At 44.0% G+C, this 20,414-nt stretch overlaps 1 protein-coding gene across 7 annotated transcripts in view; it reads left to right on the top strand.

Annotated features, from left to right (window-relative positions):
* The window catches only part of CACNA2D4 (calcium voltage-gated channel auxiliary subunit alpha2delta 4), a 171,079-nt gene that overhangs the window by 4,388 nt on the left and 146,277 nt on the right, over positions 1 to 20,414 (top strand). For all 7 annotated transcript variants that reach the window (XM_045002242.1, XM_045002244.1, XM_045002241.1 and 4 more), the window contains exon 2: positions 13,973 to 14,054. In XM_045002242.1, the coding sequence (XP_044858177.1) occupies positions 13,973 to 14,054 (82 nt within the window). The remainder of the gene's footprint in view (positions 1 to 13,972; positions 14,055 to 20,414) is intronic.

The following is a 20,414-nucleotide window of genomic DNA, read 5'->3' as shown; positions in this document are numbered from 1 at the left end:
ATGCCTGTTTTATCCCAGAATATTTAGACAATTCTAAATTTAGAATAGAGTTTAAAAAAGCACCAGCCACAGGGGTTAATTAATACAACTTTTATATGACTGTTTCTATAAACAGTTGTAAAATCATGCAGTTTGCAGAAGAATGGTTCTGGAGCCAGATGCTAACTGAGAGAGAGGGTGGAATTTAGAGGTTGAAATGGACACATTAGGCCAAATTCAGCCTTGATTAACTCCAGTGATGTTTTATGGTCCAGCTATTCACATTATTCTCTATTACATGATTTCTTTGACTTTCTTCTGAAGCATCCAGTACTGACTAATGTCACTACCAGGATGCTGGGTTAGATGGGCCACTGTTCTGAGTTAGTATGGCAATTCCTTTGCTCCAGTAATTACACAGGGATGAATTTGTTCTGCTGAAAAATCAGTAATGGCTGGATCTTTAGCTGTATTCCCCATGTTAAATGAACTTTTGTGACATGGCAAAGAGTTATATCAGACATATACTGTCATATCACCGTCTTTCTGTGCGTGTTATCTCTTAGGCCCTGCCTCCATTGGCCAGAGAAACCGTGTTTTAATAGTACAACTTCAGATTTCTATGGCATCATCTATCCAAGTATCTTAAAATGCTGTATATACATTAGTGCATGTAACCTCACAACACACCTGTGAGTCAAGGAAATATTATCCTCCCTGGCTTTATAGTGGGAAACTGAGATGCAAAGAGACTAATATCACAGGGGGAAACTGAGGAACAGAGAGGTTAAGGTCTCACAGTCACTTAATGGCAGAGACAGGAATAGAACCCAGATTTCCTGGCCCCCATTCCTGGGCTGTAACAATCGGCTTCATATAACAGCAACACCCAGCAAAGCCATGGCTGTGTTGTCTGGGGCTAAGCTGCTATTTTAGACAGGCTCTGGAATTTGTAACCATCATATCATGAGACCCTGCTTGGAAGCTTTGCCTGCCAGAATAGTAAAAATACCTCTCTGTGTCTAACAGGAGCCCACCCGAGGCCCTACCCCATAGCTATCATTAGCATAGCTACACTGTTGCTGGCAGCTGCTGTAATATGGATGCTCATTTTTTTAGTGTGGGCAAGGCCCTACGAGACTGCTTGCCAAACCAGTATATGGAAGTTAGGCCTTTCGAGACAGGCCAAAGGCACTGTGCTAGTATCACTCTTGCAAGAACCATTTCTGAAGACAGTTTGCTGGGCTGATGCTAAAGCACTGTTCTGGAGCAGGACTTTAAAGGGACACTGCCAAGGAGCTTTCACACCCAGATATTCATCTGATTAGTCCTGCTGTGAGAGAGCATGAATGATAGAGACTTGAAGATGATCTCAACAGCAATGCAATGTATCAGCTGTGACCTACCCAAAGACTGTTTCCTCTGCTGTTAGTTCCCATCCTTCCTTTAGGAAGGAAAATAGTCTCGCCAAAGTAGAATAAACTAAAATTAAATATTTCAAATTTTAATTCAAAGCCTGAATGTTTCATCCAAAACTAGAATAAAAGTGTCTTATTAATCACAGACAATACGCTATCTTACATTGATGTTCATGGTTATTCAGCAGTCCCAGTCAGATGACAGGATCCTAATGTATCCAGAAAGGAAAGCAGGCTAACACTGGACACCATCTCCTCACCCCTTGATCCTGGTATCTACAGAAGAGTGGGACTCGGACAGTCACCCTTATGAGCCCCTCCAAAGCCCTGCAGTGTTCAGGGCTACCATGCAAAAAATCAGCATTATCCTGTATTTTAGTAATTGGGTCGCATCTTACAGTACATCAGAAGTCCTGGTTAGATTTTAAAATCACTGGCTTGATTCATGCCCTAGCCCCCGAGTTGTGTGCTGCCAAGTGAGTATACAACAGCCTCCCCAAGGAAGACCTGAAAGACCTATTTCCTGGAACACTTAAAACTAGGTTGGACAAAATGCTAGAAATGTATTGTAGGGAACAGCTCTGCACTGGCAGGGAGATGGATGATTGAATGGTCTTTTCCATTTCTAACTTTATCATCCCATCCAATTATAACTCCTTAACTTGTCTTCTTAACAACACCCCCTCTCATCTCCTCTCCACCCCCATTCCTTTCCATCCTCGCTGATTTCCTCCCTGTCTTTTATCCTCAAATTCTCATTGAGTTCCTCTCCTTCAGCCCTCAAGCATACTATCATATCCTCTATCCCACCTGACTCGCCAACTAGTAGAGAGGAGAGACCCCAATGCTAAGAAATGTAGCATAAGGGCCAATTGTGCACTGGTCAAATAAGTGACTAGGAAGGCGATCCCATGGCCAAGCAGAGCTCACACTCAAGAAAGTTTTCCTGATATTCAACCTAATTTTTCCCTTCCTTAATTTCATCCCATTCTCCTTATTTATATCCCACTGTAAAACTACATAATTCCCCATGTCATCCCATAGCCGTTACTTAGCCAAGCAATGAGTATTTAGCTTCTTTAATAACCTTCTCTTGTATATCAGTTACTCCAACCCTCTGATAATGACTGTTGCTTTTCTTTGACCACCTTCTAATTTCTCAATATCTTTCTGATAATGAGTGCCTAGAAGTGAACTCTGTATCTCAGTGCCTGGCACTATGTCCCAACTCCAGTCATACCAGAGCTACATTGAGAGGGGATATTTCTTCTCTGCTCCTTGCTGTGATGCCTCTGTGAATGCCGTTCAGAATTGCACTGGCCTTTTTTTGCTGTCACAGTGCATTGCTAACTTAGTTCTAATTTGCTGTCCACGCTCATTGCTAGGTCTCTTACACCCTCCCAGGTTTCTCCAGCCCATTTTGTATATTTGCTTTGGATTGTTTTTCACCAGTTGTTCAGAATTCGGTTTCATTTTTTGCACCTTGTTGAATCTGTTTTTAGTTATTGCTTCCTTGTGTTTCAGAGGTGCTCAGAGACTGTAGTGACTGAGGCCTGTAGAAATAACTATACATACAGTTATCAAATTAAACCTTTTCCAAGTCACTTTGTATTATTGGTCAAGTCTCAATAGTACTTTCAGTTCATCTTTCTATTGCATTATTTTGCTGCTTACTCCCTCTTCTAGCTCACAACTGAAGGTTTTAAATAAAATGGAAGCTAACACAGATTATCAGCAGCATCATCTTCCCAACTCGGTCCACTGCTGTTTCTCATCATCTTTTGTTTCAGTCCTTTGGATAGTTTTCAAAGCACATGGCAGTTCTTTTAGCTAAACCAACTCGGATTAAATTGGGTCCCGATTATAAGTGGCAATACATAGATCAGAGGTGGGCAAACTATGGCCCGCAGGCCACATCCAGCCCGCGGGACCGTCCTACCTGGCCCTTGAGGTCTCCTGGGAGGTGGTGGTCAGGGGAGGGGGAGAGGGTTGGATGGGTGGGGGATTCTGAGAGGGACAGTCCGGAGGCAGGAAGTGGGAGGGGCAGATAGGGGCGGGGCCAGGCTGTTTGGGGAGGCACAGCCTTCCCTACCCGGCCCTCCACACAGTTGCGCAACCCCAATGTGGCCCTCAGGCCAGAAAGTTTGCCCACCCCTGACATAGATGAAGGAGTGAGGAAAAAGAATCCCCCACTTCACACAGCTGTGCAAGAGCCACACACAAGACCAGTCCCAATGCTTCCTGCACTGGAGCTCCTTGCAAAAAGAGTGAGGAAATGTTGCCAAAAAAGGCAACTTTTTTCTGTGATTTTTTTATTAGCCATCAAAATATGAAAAATTCAGCCAGTTCTATAGATGGTCAAATAACTGGGGGAGGTTCAAGAAAAAATCATCAATTTTTTCAATCTTTCCATATGTTGATGTTTTTGCTCCAGCTCTGCCCTATGCTACTGCTCATTCCTGCAGGATATAGACATCAAGGACAGGAGGAGGTGGGGATCTGGCCCCTCTTTCTGCCTCCCTCCCTCCCCAATAAGCCAGAGTGGGGCCAGTATGTTGGGTCCAATCTGCTCCATTCTAATGCATGCAGCTCATTGCACCTCCCGCCCTCCATACATAAGCAGCAGCCCTGGAGAGATTATCATCCCTGTGCTCCTCTGAGGGCAGCTGGGCTCTGCATTGCCCCCTTCTCAGGGTTGGCACATTCATACCACAGTGTAGCCCTTTGAGAGGCACGGCATCAAATGCTTGATTAAAATCCAGATCTGATTTATCTACTCCTTTCTCTGCATTCACTATATGAATAATTTCATCCTAAAAGCAATCACGTTTGGCAAGATTTATCCTTTATAGACTCATAGATTGTAAGGTCAGACAGGACCATCGTGATTATCTAGTCTGACCTCCTGTACATTGCAGGCCACAGAACCTCACCCACCCACTCCTGAAATAGACCCCTAACCTCGGGCTGAGTTACTGATGTCCTCAAATCATGGTTTAAAGACAAAGTTACAGAGAAGTCACCATTTACACTAGTTTAAACCTGCAAGTGACCTGGGCCCCATGCTGCAGAGAAAGGTGAACCACCCCCCACAGGGTCTCTGCCAATCTGACCCAGGAGAAAATTCCTTCCCAACCCCAAATATGGAGAGCAGTCAGACCCTGAGCATGTGGGCAACACCCACCAGGCAAAGACCTGGGAAATAATTCTCTGTAGTAACTCAGAGCCCTCTGCATCTAGTGTCCCATCAACAGCCATTGGAGATATTTGCTACTAGCAGTCACCCATGGGCCACGTGCCATTGTAGGCAATCTCATCATACCATTTCCTCCATAAACTTATCAAACTCAGTCTTGTAGCCAATTAGGTTTTTTTGCCCCCACTGGTCCCCTTGGGAGGCTGCCCCCAAACTTCTCACCATCAAAGGAGTGAAACCTTCACCTAATTTCAAGCTTAAACTTGTTGATGGCCAGTTTATATCCATTTGTTCTGGGGTCGCCATTGGTGCTTAACTTAAATAACTCCTCTCCCTCCCTGGTATGTATCCCTCTAATGTATTTATAGAGAGGAATCATATCTCCTCTCAACCTACTTTTGGTTAGGCTAAACAATGCAAACTCTTTGAGTCTCCTTTCATAAGACAGGTTTTCCATTCCTCGGATCATCCTAGTAGCCATTCTCTGCACCTGTTCCAGTTTCAATTCTTCTTTCTTAAACATAGGAGACCAGAATTGCACACCGTATTCCAAATGAGGACTCACCAGTGCCTTGTATAAAAGTACTAATACTTCCCTGTCTCTACTGGAAATACCTCGCCTGATGCATCCTAGGACTGCGTTAGCTTTTTTCACCAGCTACATCACATTGACGGCTCCTAGTCATCCCAAATTCAACCAATACACCCACGTCTTTCTCCTCTCTCTGTCACTCCCAAATGATAAGTCCCTAGTTTATAGCAAAAATTCTTGTTAATCCCTAAATGCATGACCTTGCATTTTGCAATATTAAATTTCATCTCATTTCTTTTACTCCAGTTTACAAGGTCATCCAGATCTTCTTGTATGATATTCTGGTCCTCCTCCGTATTGGCTATACCTCCCAACTTGTGTCATCCACAAATTTTATCATCACACACTCACTTTTTATGCCAAGGTCAGTAATAAAAATGTTAAATAACATTGGTCACAAGACCAGTCCCTGAGGAACTCCACTAGTAACCTCCCTCCAGCCTGTACAACCTTTCTGTATGACCCATTGTAGTCACCCCTTTAACCAGTTCTTTGTCCACCTTTCAATTCTCATACTAATCTCCATCTTCTCCAATTTAAGTAATAATTTTCCATGTGGAACTGTATCAAATGCCTTACTGAAATCCAGGTAGATTAGATCTTTGTCTAAAAATCAGTTACCTTCTCAAAGAAGAAATCAGGTTGGTCTGGCACAATCTATCTTTTGTAAAACCATGTTGTATTTTATCCCAATTACCATTCACCTCTATGTCCTTAACTACTTTCTCTTTCAAAATTTGTTCCAAGACCTTGCATACAATTGAGGTCAAACTAACAGGCCTGTAGTTTCCTGGATCACTTTTTTCTCCTTTCTTAAAAACAGGAACTATATTAGCAATTCTCCAGTCATAGGGTATGACCCCCGAGTTTACAGATTCATTAAAAATCCTTTCTCTTGGGCTTGCAATTTCTTGTGCCAATTCCTTTAATATTCTAGGATGGAGATTATCTGAGCCCGCCCAATTTAGTCCCATTAAACTGTTTGAGTTTGACTTTCACCTCAGCTGTGGTAATTTCTACCTCCATATTCTCGTTCCCATCAGGCACCCTGCCACTACCCCTACACACTTCACTAGTGCCATTAAAAACAGGCAAACTATTTGTTTAGGTGTTGGCCCATGCCTAGATTATCTTTAATCTCCACCCCATCCTCAATGCTTAGCAGTCCCACTTCTTTCCTTGTTTTATTCTTATTTATATGGCTATAGAACTTCTTACTATTGGTTTTAATTCCCTTTGCAAGGTCCAACTCTGCTTGGCTATTGGCAGGTCTCACTTTATCCCTACACCTTTTCTGACCTCCAAGAGGTAGGTTTCCTTGCTGATCCTTCCCATCTTCCATTCCTCGTAGGCTCTCTGCTTTCTCTTAATCACCTGTTTGAGATGCTTGCTCATCCAGCAACCCTTCCCTACAAATCGATAAAGCCATTCTACTTCCATCTGAAATTGTGAATAATTCCCTTGCTTCATTTATAGTGGATATTGTATTTGTTACCTTGAAGGTATAGTAGGTGATCTTGTCTGCCTGAGATTTGGCTGTTCTAAAATTCATGGATTCATAAATTTTAATGTGAGAAGTGACCATCCTGACCATTTAGTCTGACCTGCATAACACAGGCCAAAAAACCTCACCCAGTAATTCCTGCATCATGCCCATAATTTGTGGTTGAGTGTGATGGGGCTCCTGCCCCACACTAGCCATAAAGGGTTAATAGAACCCTAGAGAGGCTACGCGACAGGCAGTCAATTGTAGAGGATCCTAGGGAAGCTGTGCAGGAAATAGCCAGTTGGAGAGGGGCTGCGAGGAACAGTCAATGAGGGCCGGGCAGGCCCATATAAGAAGAGCCTCAGGGCAGAGCAGGTCAGGGAGGGAGGAGGACTGGCTGCCTTGCAGGCAGAGGGCAGCTAGCACCTTGGACAGAGTAATGCTAAGCAGGTTCAGGGGAGCGAGAGTGAGCTCCTGGCTGACTGCTGGCACGCTGAGGCCCTGAGACAAGGGTGGAGAAGGTGCTGGGGTTCCGGGGAAGTGGCCTAGGGAAGAAGACTGAAGGGTTGGAGGGGATGCAGCATGTGGCTGCCATCTACATGGTCCCTGGGCCAGGACCCGGAGTAGTGGGTGGGCCTGGGTGCCCCCCTGCCCCCATTGCCGCTGAGCAAGTGGCTGGGCAGTAGACTGCTGTTCCCCTAGAATGGGGGAGAACTGAGTGTGACACAGCAAAAGGGCTGTGTCCTGAAGAGGACGCCACAGTCCTTGGAGTGACATGGGTCCAGGAGCAGAGGTGACAGTGGGCGAGACACCACCAGAAAAGGGCACACTAGCTAGCAGAGCTAATCCCTGGGACATCCAGCAGGAGGCGCTGCAGTGGTGAGTCACACCCCGTCACACTGAGCTATAACAGATCTTGTACAGACACATCTACTATTGATTTAAAGATGTCAATTGATGAAGAATCCACTAAATCCCTAAGTAAATTATCACCGTAATGTAAGTAACTTATCCTCGCCTGTTAAAATTTTCAGTTGCTCATCACATATTTTAACTTCTAATCCTTGTTTCTCTTCTCTGTATTTGCTCTAGTTTTTCTCTAATCCCATTACATGTGTGGGCACCAAGTCTGCAAACAGTATTACACCTGCCCTGTGTCTGATACTTGACCTCCATCGTTTTGCAGATGATTCCTCCTGCATATACATTTGAGAAATGCTATGCTATGCTCATAATTGTTACTCTTTATATTCAAGTTCCATTTATAAATAGTTTATGACAAGTTAATAAATTATTAATAGATGTTTTAATAAAAGCTTAATCCATTGTTCTGCAGTCCAGCTGGTCAATAGGTTGCTTCTAACGATCTTTTAATATGTTTTACTGATGTACTTTTAGCTATCTACTACTCCTGTCAGTAACATGGTTATAACATCTAGTAGTCTTTTAATAACCCTTTAAAATCATTTATAAATTAAACATTGATATAAAGTGTGACCCTCATAACAGTTTGTAATTTGCTATCTACTACAACCATAGGTCTTTCTGGACTCACTTGTCAATCTCCAGATACAAATTAGGGGCTAACTGTCTGGATAGTTTTTTTCCTGTACCAAAATGTTGGACTTCATTAATAATCAGCAGTCACACTTCCAGATGTCAGATCAGATTAAGTGTCCAGTATTTTCCTGGTTCTTCCTTGATCCCCTTTTTGCTTCTTGTTGTCCTTTTTCCTCCCTCAGTTCATTTTTTGCCTAGATATTATTTAGTTCTTTAGTCCAGGGACTGCATCTTAGATTTGGCACAATGGGGTTCTGACTGAGACCTCGAGGGTGGAACCCTAATACAAACAATAGGAAATAATAGTCATCCTTTATACCAGCCCAACCGTATAACTGAGATCAGATTCTGACCCAGTCTAAATTCGCCTCTCGTTTACACTTGTGCAACCCTTTTGACTTACTGGGGTCACATGCATAGGAATAACGAGGAGCGGGATTTGGCTTGGTATATTTAGTACTTCCTAGAAGATGGAGGGAGAGGGTGGGACATAAAAGTAAATCAATAGAAATGACCCCTGGCAGAGAGGAAAACATGCCAGGGCAATTTACATGCATCCTCTACAAGTGAGGAGCAAGTGCTGTTCAGTAGGGATCAAAGGTCAGGAGACTTTTTTTAGAAGAGGTTATGCTGTCCCTTTAAAAAAGGCTCGGAGGAAGCTTGTTCTGATCTCTGATTGGATGAGCTGAGGCCTGTCTTTAGAAATCAGAGTAATCCTGGGTGATTTTATCCCACTCCACTTCCCTAAATCTGCTGCTATTGCTGCTTTGCTTGGGGATTAAAGGGCCGGCAGTGGATTACGTAGATGCTGTTGCTGCAGAGCTCCCTCAAGTCTCTTCCATTCCTGCAAGGCACAAAAGCTAGACGGGACCCAGTGATCACCTTGGCAGCCATGGGGCAGCTTCTCCCGAGTTTTCCCTCTCAGTAACTCCAGCATATTCTTTGCAAACTTTTATCTGCAGCTGTTGGGTGGGAGACTGTGCAGTCCCAGTGGAGCTTTTCTCCATTTCGACAGGGACGGTGCGGACTGACGGCACAGGGTGGCAGCAGCATGCAGGCTTAAGTGTCCCCAGGACTCTGCTTCCCAACCCCACTCCCCAGCAAGACACCATGCTGGGGCCTGTCTGGACAATGCTGGGACCTCCATAGAGTGGCAAACGTGGCTGGGAATCTCTATGTCTATACAGCTAGTCTTGTTGCTGATGGTCTTTGCCTGGAGGATGGTGCCAGGAGCCATTCTGTGGCTTTTCCTCTCACTCAGCTGCCTCCTGCCTTCTGCTAAGTCCCAGGCAAAGATACCACTGGAAACGTAAGTGTTTCCCCCATGTCTCATACCCCTTTACCCACATACTCCTCTGCCCTCTATGATCCTCTGCACTTCACTGTCTACTTCTCTCTTCTGCTACGGGTGCCCCAGTCCCCGCTCTGCCATTCATCATCCCTTTTCTCTCAGTGTTCCTTTGTAACTAGCACCAGTCCCTTCCCTTAAAGAGACACCCACCTCCCCACCTTCCAGAGATGTCATTTGTCTGGGGGACGACAGAGCTTTAATTGTACTTTTTGCATGGAGTATTTCTTTGACCTGATTTTTGCCCTAGATGCAAAATCTCGCTTCACCACCAGGTCCAAGCCACATTGGGAATCATTCCCATGGACCTGGGCTCACAGACAGAAAAGGATTGTTCTTAAAGTGTACAGAAGAGCCTAGTGGACTGGCACTCAGAAGACCTGAGTTAAATTCTTAGCTCTGCCACTGGCCTACTCAGTGACCATGGGCGAGTCATGCCCCTCTCCGTGCCTCAGTTTCCCCATTGATAAATTGGGGATCATGATACTGACCCCCTTTGTGTAGTGCTTTGAGATCTGAAAATAAAAAGTACTAGATAAGAGCTAGGTGTTGTTATTGATTGTAGTCTCTAATCCATTTCCTCAGCTCTGTTTGGTGCACCAGAAGGAGCAGGCAAAGATGGTAGAAAGACAGCCCCTGATCTCTGGGGCAGCTGGAGACCAGTCTGGTTGCTGGGACAAATTTGAGCTGCCTCAGAGGTGCACTTATTTTATGCGGGTGTGTAACATTCTCCTAGGACAGGGCTGTAGCACTGGTGCTCTGTGATATGTCTGAAGTACTTGAGTGAAGATGTGTCATTCTGGCCATCTTTATACATCAGATCCAAATTGTCTTACTGTTCCTAGTACTTCTATATAGTACTGGTACTATCCCCTTACACTGGCTCTGTATAATATTACTCCAAAGGCTTACATAGCAATAACTATTATGCACACATGTGCAGTATACGTATGCACTGTACACACACATACATATTTTAGTGTAGGGTGGCATGCCGGTCGTATCTCCTCTCTCTGTTTCCTTTCCCTATTTGTAAAATGGGGATTATGACTCTAATCTTCCTTTATAAAATCCTGTGAAATTGGCAAATGAAAAGCACGTTAGAAGTGCAAAGTCTTCATAGCATTATTGTATTGTGTGTGCACTGCATTTGTATGCAGGTTTTCATACATGTAGCTGTGCATGGACTTTTTACACAAGGGTTTTAGTATGTGTATACAGACTTGTGCATGTGCCATACTTGTGTGCGTGCATTTGTGCATGCACTCTGAGGGGAAGGGAAGTGCGTGTACCTCTCCTCAGTGTCACGGATGGCTAGCCAAAGGCTGACACCATGCTACAAAGTAAGTCCTGCATTGGTGACAAATCTTTCTTTGGCAGGTTGCCATGATACTAACATCTGAATATATAGAGTTAAAAGTATTGGACCTCGCTAAGCTGATTTAAGCAACTTAACTACTTTAAGGTTAAAAATATATCGGTGTAGAATTTTATATGCTACAGTTTGTTTGAAAGGGAAGAGATTTAGATATTTCTGCATTACTCAGAGGGAGGAAAACCTGCTTCTCATGTGATGGCTGAAAGAAATAACCTTGTGCTGGAGAAACAGTTACATGAACTAAACTATTGAAGAAAGCTTACATCTCTTTCTGAGATCAAGAAGAGTGTTTTGCATTCAAACAGCTCAAGGCCTCTCTCAAAAGATTCCATCCATGGAATCCTTCATGTGTTTACCAAGAAACCCACAGTTTCATCGCCACCCTTGAGGGCTTAACCCTGGGCATCTCATAACATTTTATCATGGACTTTATCCTGGCTGCTGCATAATGAAATCTTAATAATTATGGTTATTAAATCACAATAACCAGGTAGCTACTGACGTTTCAAGGCTTTCCCCCCAGAGGAACAATTCTGCATATTATCTGGGGTTGTGGGAGCCGGCAGTCACAGAAGAAGTTTTGATGCAATCTGGTGAATATGAGTTTGGTTCTTTGTCCTCTTCTCTCAATCATTTAACAAAGACAACTACCTCAGATTCACCAAAATGCACCTAGCCCTCCAGCAGCCCCCAGGCTCCCGGCTTATGTAAAAAATAATTGTCCATTGGCTGTCTCAGTGCCCTTCTTGGGTCCCCATTTATTTCTGACCCCTATTTACCTATAGGAACCCCCCTTTTACACGGCTTTGATGAGAAGTCCCTGTATGCCGCCAGTTGTCTGACCTATGTCTCTCTTATAATTGTCCCTAATGAGTCTTCTCATGCCTCCCCATGGCTCTTCTCATCTTTCTGGTCTTCCATTTGTCACTCTGTAGTTCCCCAGCTCTGTCCCCATGACTCCCCCTTTCTATCCCTATGCTTCCCCCTAACTCCCTGGCCAGCACTGTCCTTCTCTTTGCCTGCAGGAAATGTACATTCTCCAGCACCCCAAGTGCCACATGTAGCTTCAAGAAACCCAGCAGAGAGGCAGCCAACTGGGCTAGGGAGGCAGCCGGAGAACAGTCAATAGAGATGCTGCTGTGCTATGAACACAGCTGTGCCACAGCTGCCTGCCCATTGCCACAGTCCCAGGATATTTCCTGGGAGTCTTCCAATCCCAAGCATTCAGAAATCATGGGATTGCCTTAAAAATCATATAGTTTTTTTTTTAAATAGTAATTTCAGGTTCTTTTATTTATTTCCTGGTGATGGAGCTTTTAGGATTCATATTTTCAAGCTTTTCTTTTGCAACCGTGAGGGCTAGAAACTTTTGTTTCTTCTCTTTTTAATGAAAGCTCCAAGATTCTCATGCAATCACATGATTCCAGGAGCCCTGGCTTTCAGAACAAACACCAAATATCACAAGACTTGATAAAATCAAGAGAGATAGTAACACTGCTGCAGTTACCTGGGCTGGCGAGGCAACCTCCCAGAAGCCCTATGTGTAGCTTTCCTATCATCATCATCGTATGGGTGGGTAAGCAGCTTTTGTGACAGTAAATTTTCATGCCAATATTAAATGGCTTGTAGGGACAAGTTGTTCAATGAGCTGCTTCAGGGGGTTATTGAGTTAAATAATGAGATAAGGGTAATGAGATCTCATGCTTCAGGACATCAGCTGATCACCATAAAAGTCTGGAAGGAATTCTTCCCCACCCCCATGCATTACACAATAGGCAAAGTGTTTATTTGTTTTTAGCTTTTCTCTGGCCAGAAGCAAGCTAGTGGGCTTGTCAGAATAAGGGTCTGAGATGGGAAAGTGAATCCTGTCTTCCTAGCGAATTCAAATATTCAGTATTGTTTTCAGTGTATATTAAAAAAAAGATGACTGTGGCTGACAAAACAGGAAGCAGAAACCAATAAACTGACCATAATAGCCAGAAATATTGAGTTGCTTCCATTGATTTCAGGGGGAGCAGGATCACACACAGGGGTTAAAAAATGTATGTCTCAGTGCTTGATTTACCATGCCATTGCACTAGTTTTTTATGGTGGTAGAATGCCATTGATTTTGACTGCATTATACTGTACTGGCATTGCAAAGAGAAGAATCAGGCCCTCTGGGTTTAAAGTTTTCTTAGAACTGGGAAGAATCCCACTGAACATTATAGGTAAGAACCTGTACTCCATAAGTAACTGGTTTGTTCTGATGAGGGGAGACAGCCATGTGTTCTATAAAGAAGTAGATACCTCCTAAATTAATCCCCGTAAAAGGAACTGAGTGTAGGTGGAACATCCTAACATGATTCCTGATTAAGTATTCTGACAATTACTGCAGCCATATATGCTAATTTGGGGAGGAGGCAATATCTTTATGCTGAGCCTGCATGTTACCACCCTTATAATCTCTGTGTGGTATTGCTATTGTCTATTATTTATAGGATGGCATACATGTGCATGGTACTTGACAGAGAGATAAGATGTGACCCAGAATCTGCTCCCAGTTTACACCCGTCAGTCCAGCATACCTTCACTGAAAGTAATTGCATGCCTTGGATTCACACTGGAGTAACTGAGATCACAGCCTGGCTCGTTGTCCCTACCCCAAAGAGTGCAGATCCTTACCCTGTTATAACTCAGATTTTACTTGGTCTTTGCTCAAGCAAACTCCTGTTAGAGTCAATAATGACTGAATAAGAACCCCAAAACTTGGCACTGTTAAAACAGCCTAATGGTAAGGAAAGACCAGGGTGCAGAGTGGGCCACAGAGATGATGGTTTCCCACTACTGTTGTGTGTTTCACTAGCAGTTCAAAAAGAAAATGTTATCACTGTTTCTACAGTGTCATAGGTGTGCTTGGTGATTCTATGCATGGGGAGACAGGAAGTGATACATGCCTGCATGACTGTTGCCCTTTGATGCAGCTTATCTACCTGATGTGCTAATACTGCTAGTTTTCCTCTTTTTCCACTTTAGGGTGAAGTCCTGGGCAGATGCCTTTGGTGGGGAGATATATTCCATCATGACAAAGTATTCAGGCTCGCTCCTCTTACAGAAGGTAGGCTATACCTGCAAGGAGCTTTGCTGGTTTCAGATTTCCCTCCTCTGTATCTTCTCTCTCTGTGTGTGTCCTGGGGATCGATTGTAGAAGAGCAACACTAGGAAATCTTCGCTAACTTTCAAGATAGGGTGACCAGATGTCCTGATTTTATAGGGACAGTCCCAATTTTGGGGTCTTTTTCTTATATAGGCTCCTGTTACCCCCCACCCCCATCCCGATTTTTCACATTTGCTGTCTGGTCACCCTATTTCAAGACCATTTGGATTCATTTCCCAGTCCCTACCCTCTAACCTTCATTGGTCCAGGTGGGCTTTGTACCTCTCTCTGATGCTCTCATTGGCTCATTAGCCACTTCAGACTCAGAATTGTCCTCCTGGCTTTTCATACTGTCCATGGGCACTATTCACCTTTCTCCTCTGACCTCATTTCCACCTATTTCCCTTAATGACCATATTCACTCTTCTCCTCCCTTCTTAACTACATATACGTCTACTCCCCCACCTGCTCACTCTACTCCAATATTGCCTTCCTCTCTGTTCCCTGGGCTTTCCCAACTGGGGCTCTCTTGTTTATTTGTACTTCCTCATCTGTCTTCCTCCCACTGTTCCACTGAGTCACTTCCTTCTCTTTAAATCTTGCTTTAAAATCTGGTTTTCCTCGTTAGTTTAGGACTGATTCTCTGAAGGGCGTTGTGATGCCAGTTCTGAAAGCAGCTGTATACAACAAGATTGCCTTGGAATAAAGAATTGCTCACCCTACCCTGCCCATCATGCACAGTTCTTTAATCCATGCCCCTGCAACTTCAGCACAGGAATAGCAACCTTCATACCCTCCACTTCTTGCAATTCCAGCTGCTAGGAACATCCTGATCAGCAGCAGCTGGCATAAATGGGTCCAGCTCCAGTGACTTCAGTGGTGTTTGGCCCATTTGCACCAGCAGATAATTTGGACCATCTTGTTTGTTTCGCTCGGTCCATGAGCTCAGGTCGGAGATGCTGGAACTGGAGAAGCACAGCAAAAATCTGTCTCAAGTTTTTGCTGGAATTAATCAGTTATGAACCAGCAAGTAATTATCTGAAATAATGAGCTTGCTTTGGTCAGGCCAGCTCCTCTTTTGCTGTCCATGAACTTTGGAGTGATTGAGTTCCAATTGCAGAAGGCTAATTTGAAGTGTGCATGTGTGAGTCTGCATGGGAAGTCGTATATTTTATATGGAACCGGCCAATGCAGAAGGTAGATTGGGGGAGGGGGGAAGAGTGTTCGTTGAAATTGCCGGGGGACAGAGTTCTCATCAGAATCCTGGCAGAGAGGCAGTTCCATGAGCCAGATAAGGAACCAATCACATTCTTCATGAACTCACACACAGTTCATGCATGCAGGTAGGGTGGGCTTTAGCATGGAGAGCAGTGAGCACCAGACCTGCTTCTTGATTATTGCCATTCCCCTGGCTCTCATTGCCAGAGAGTGGTGGGAGGGAGATTGTCTGTTCTGATTCAGATCTTCCTTCTGTGAAAATCAGCCTCTTTCCATATGGCCATACTCTTGGCTGACTGCCAATGGCTCATTGGCTTGGATGGCCTCTGTATATAGCACTGAGGGTGGGCCTTTAAAAGTGCTCAGCACTGGCCTGTCCCTGCTACCAGTGAAGCTAATTGTAAATTGGGGAGCAGGGTTCAGCTAGTGCTGAGTGTTGTTGAAAATCACCCCCAAGTGGCTGCATGAGCCTGCTGGTGCAATCAGTCTCCCTGTGTTCTGCTTCCAGGCAATAGGTGTCTGTGGTGGAACCTGGAGCCCCTAGTGGATGACAGATATGGAGCCAGGTTATCATCCTCTTCACCCAATCTCCCAGGGGACTCTGCTCCAATTATGGCCCAGTAAATAATATAGAAACTCTAATTTCTGGGAATAGGGAGAAGTGAGAGTAGTTTCTACATCAATTTCTATATTGTAGAAAGGGCTAGTGCTAAGATGCTCTGCCATGATGGTGTCTTTTGGGATAGTGGAAGGCGTTCAGTGCAAGCACACCCAGTAACCTGGGACACCATTGCTTTCCCTACCTGGTTGCTGTCCCTGTGAGCTATAAACAGCTTGAGGAGGGGAGGGATGATCACAGTCACCCTGTTCGGATTGTCAATAAAAGATTGCGCCAAATCCAGCAAAATCTTATGTGTGATTCTCTCAGAGACAAGACGATTGATTTCTGACTGAAAGACAGTTTGATTCTGACCAGCAAATCCAGCCCAGGATTCATGCCGCGGGGGTGGCACCTGTCTTTCCCTGATAGAGGACAGAGCAACCCCCACCCATGAATAGCCACATTTCACCCGTCTCCATCAAAGATACTGAGCAGTGCACTGATAGAGAGAAGGTGGTATCTGCCTTTCTCTTGTGCACGATGCAGACCTGCTGCACTGCATGCAGATGGATTGTGCTTTGCTTGAAATGGAATTCTTGATGTCAGAGTGGGACACTGGTTCAGCAGTGTCTCAGGGGAAGAATGCCATTCACTGAGTCACCATTGTCACTTCCTGCAGGAACTTGGTTTGATTTCTGATCCAACACAGCCCTGCGTACTGTCTCCTTCTCTGAGTCATCTCCCCAAGTCCATTTCTTACCCAGTTTAGACATTACTAGAGAAATATGCATGCAGCTCAGACAAGTCAGAATTACCTCTCCCCCCTTGCTCCCTCTCGAATCCTATTTATTTTTCCCTCTCGTCCTGGGGTTTTCCCCTCTCTTCCTGCTGTGCCCATTTCCCCAGGTCTTTCCTCATCCTCTATCCTGTTAGGAAACTCTAGATCAAACACCATCTTCGCTAATAAGCTTCTTAAAGCAGATAAGCTTGAAGGACTTCAATCTGCATGCTTGACGGGTATAGCTGTGGAGAGAGAGAGGAATTTCATGAGGCTAAGATCAGATATCCTCCTAATGCAGTAATGTGAACAAACCTCTTGAGATAGGTGAAACTTGTTTTCAAAGAGGCCAGACCTACAAACAACTTTGATGTAATCACGCACACACACACACATGTGCACCCAGACTCCGGTTATGTTAAGGCAGGGGATTTGAGTGCACAGAAGTCAGAAAATTCAAATACAAGAGTTTCCAAAGCAACGTTGTTGTATTTGAGCTGCATGGCACATTTCACACATGAAATATTTTGGCTTGCTGCTGCAGCATTATAGGTATTTGGGGCACCTTGCAGACAAATACAAGGACGGGTCCCTTCCCCAATGGATTTACAATGCAAAGGCCAAATCCTGGAGTTTTTTCTCAATGTTTGCTCACTCTTCACTCAGGCAAAACCCTTATTGAAGTCAATGGGAGTTTTGCCCGTGTAACGACATAGTAAAAACCTGAGTAATAACAATAAGGACATCAGAATTTGGTCTTGCATTAGGAGCTTGATATATTTACAGTGTAACTAAATTCCTGTTGCTGTTAGCACCATAATTTTTCATTTCCTGCCTTTTCTATATTTAAATCTTCTATTTCATTAATTAACATTTTGTATGGAATTTCATTGGCACTGTTTGCTTGCTTTTGTTGTTTTAAAGAGAGGAAAACTAATAAGGCATTCCCATTGCAACCCACACCCCCTGCTTCCAATCGTACTGGATACCTCCAATCTGCACCCCTCCCACGAGGCCCAGTAAATCCTTAGGCTGTGTTAGAATTATGATGACACCAGAAAGCAACGTGAAGCCCCATTCCTCAGCTAGCAGTGAGCCAGGAACCAGCCAGGACATGGTCACAGCAAATTTTACATAGCCACTAAAGGATGCTTAAAAATTGATTTGCTCTGGTCTGCTGAAATCTCCACTGCAATGCGTTGGCTTTGCTGTGGGAACAGTGGCAAAGCATACATCTTCTTTAGCTTGGGTGGTTCCTTTTCTGTGAGCCCTATTTTGAAAACTTAAATGGGACTTAAATGGTTCACAGGCCTTTTGTGTTCAAAAGGGTGAATTTCATACAAATTGCTTTCACCCAAAGAGAGAGATTACTTTAAATTAGTCATTTCTTTTCTTAAGAGTAGTAAAAAACGTGTGCGTTATGCAATAAGTAATACTTTCAAATTCCTGATAACTTCTAGTAATTAGATAAAAAGGGCTGGTTCATTCCTCCCCACTGAAAAATCCATGGGAGGAGAAAGCATAGCAGAAGGCCCAGAAAACTCCATGAGGCTGACAAAGTACATTTGAAGGGCACAAAAAATCCAGGCTTTGTTTTTCTATGGTTTGTCGAGTTTGCTGGTTATATAGTCTACCAGCTGCTCTCTGTTATACAACAGCCACTGCTGAGAATTTCAGTGACCACACAACCCAGACACATCATGGAAAACTTGGTTGTTCATGGTCTGGAGGACATGTGGATCAAGATTTGACTCTAAGTAACTGAATTACCTACTATTGTTTTTATTGAGGAAAAAAAGAGATCAATGAGGGTGAAATCCTGGCTCCATTGAAGTCAATGGGAAAACTGCCATTGACTTCAATGGGCCCAGGATTTCACACTTACTATATTTAGTTAATTAGAAATTGAAAAATGAATGTTTCCTAGAACCAATTCCTGCTTTTCTTTGTGGCTAAACCCCCTGTTGGCTTCAGCTGGAGATGAGACTGAGTAAGGAGATTACTAAATATTGCAGAATGGACAGAACAGACAAATTAAATAATAAATGTTAAGTGATTTTGCTGGGTGAGGGTGGAATGTCTTTCTCTGACTTAAGTAGTGGCACTGTCAGTGAGTTATGCAATGCTAAGTACTTCAGTGGACTAAATTTCATGGAGGTTAGAACAGGAACATATATTTGGCAATGTAAATCATTTCACAGACACAGCAAAGGGTACAGTACTCTGGGTCCTCAGCCTCCCCAGTTTGTGCTGAAGGAGAATCCCAATTAGTTGTTACCATTGTTTTAAAGGAGTGATGTAGCTTATGAGCATAGACTCTTTTTCTGTTTGTGACTTGTACTCAAGCAACTTACCGGTTTTTCTTCTGTTGATGGTGGGGGGTTTGTTTTTTGACTCTTTATTATTAAAAAATACTTGCTGAATAATTTCAGCAAGTGAATCTGGGTGGATATGTGATAACCAAGATTCTAAATGTAATCTGTGTTGGTTAGTTTTGATTGGACACAGAAGTCTACCTAGACATTTATAGTGCACTTATCACTATAGTAACTGATCATAATACCTGAGGTCACATGGCATTATTTGTGTTCCCTACACAATGTGAATGTAGGATGTGAATATTCTTTCAGCAAATAGTCTCTAAGAGTCCTATTAAAATTCACTGTTTTCATCAACATTCCGGCCAGTAAAATTATTTGCTAGAATATTTCATGGAACACAAAGGTGAACACAGCCCAAATGAATTCATTGAAATATCCAGCTGCTAATGTTGTGCAATATTCTCCCCACCCCCGAGAATTCTAAGGATTGAGTTGTGCACACTATGTGTGGCTGGGCTCTTAATGTACCCTGTGGCTGGTAAACCCAAATGCCCATGGTTATTGATATCCTTTTAATCTCTAATACTGATGTGTCAGAAGCATGCTCAAAATCCTTGACAGGAGTGCAAAGTGCTGTTATTACCCTGCTGGAGCGAAAAGGCTGCTGTTCAGCCCTGCGCTGTTGGGAACAATCACTGCTCCATATTGTACAACCCCAGTTTAGCCACTGCTGATGGTGTTTTCTTCGCACAGAGCATGCAAATGCTAGTATAGTTTTCCCAGCTGTCTTGCATTCCGGGGGGAGATTACTCTGATCTCACAGAGGAGGGCCCTGATTAAAGCCCCCGGAGTAGCAGAGATCAGCTTCTGTGCAGATGAAACTATGACACAGTTAAATGGGACAGGCTGGCAGCAGCTGGGATGAGTCCCGTGGTCTCATCATCATCCAGGGCCTTCCGACTGTGAGCTGTAAATCTCCTGTTGGTAGTGTTGCTGTGCTAACCTTTGCGATCATCCCCGCCTCCTCTTTTCCCCTCCCCCATCCAGTCCGGCTACCCAGCAGCAGCAGCATGGATGCAAGGGCTAGAGTTTTTAATCCAGTAAAGCCTTGCTCTGTTAATCATGCCAGACAGAACTAGCAGCTTCCACACGTGCCTGCTGCAAGCTGCGTATATGCTATTTCTGTCCTACCTCCTCAGCCCTGTCCCCTCCTCAGGGCATTTCAGACTCCACATATGCTCAGCAGCCTTCTCTAAGGATGAGTGAGCTTGTCTAACAATAGGAGCCCTGGTGGTTTATCCCAAAGACATTCAAACCCCTCTCCACATCTTGTAATTAGAAAGGACCCCCAAATCCTCTGCCCCCCACTCATTTTGTATCATGCTGGAGAGTGAACCTCAGGC

The sequence above is a fragment of the Mauremys mutica genome, chromosome 1 (genome assembly GCF_020497125.1).
Source record: "Mauremys mutica isolate MM-2020 ecotype Southern chromosome 1, ASM2049712v1, whole genome shotgun sequence".
NCBI lineage: Eukaryota > Metazoa > Chordata > Testudines > Geoemydidae > Mauremys > Mauremys mutica.
The sequence above is the reverse complement of the archived record's forward strand: the minus strand, read 5'-3'. Positions and strand labels throughout refer to the sequence as shown.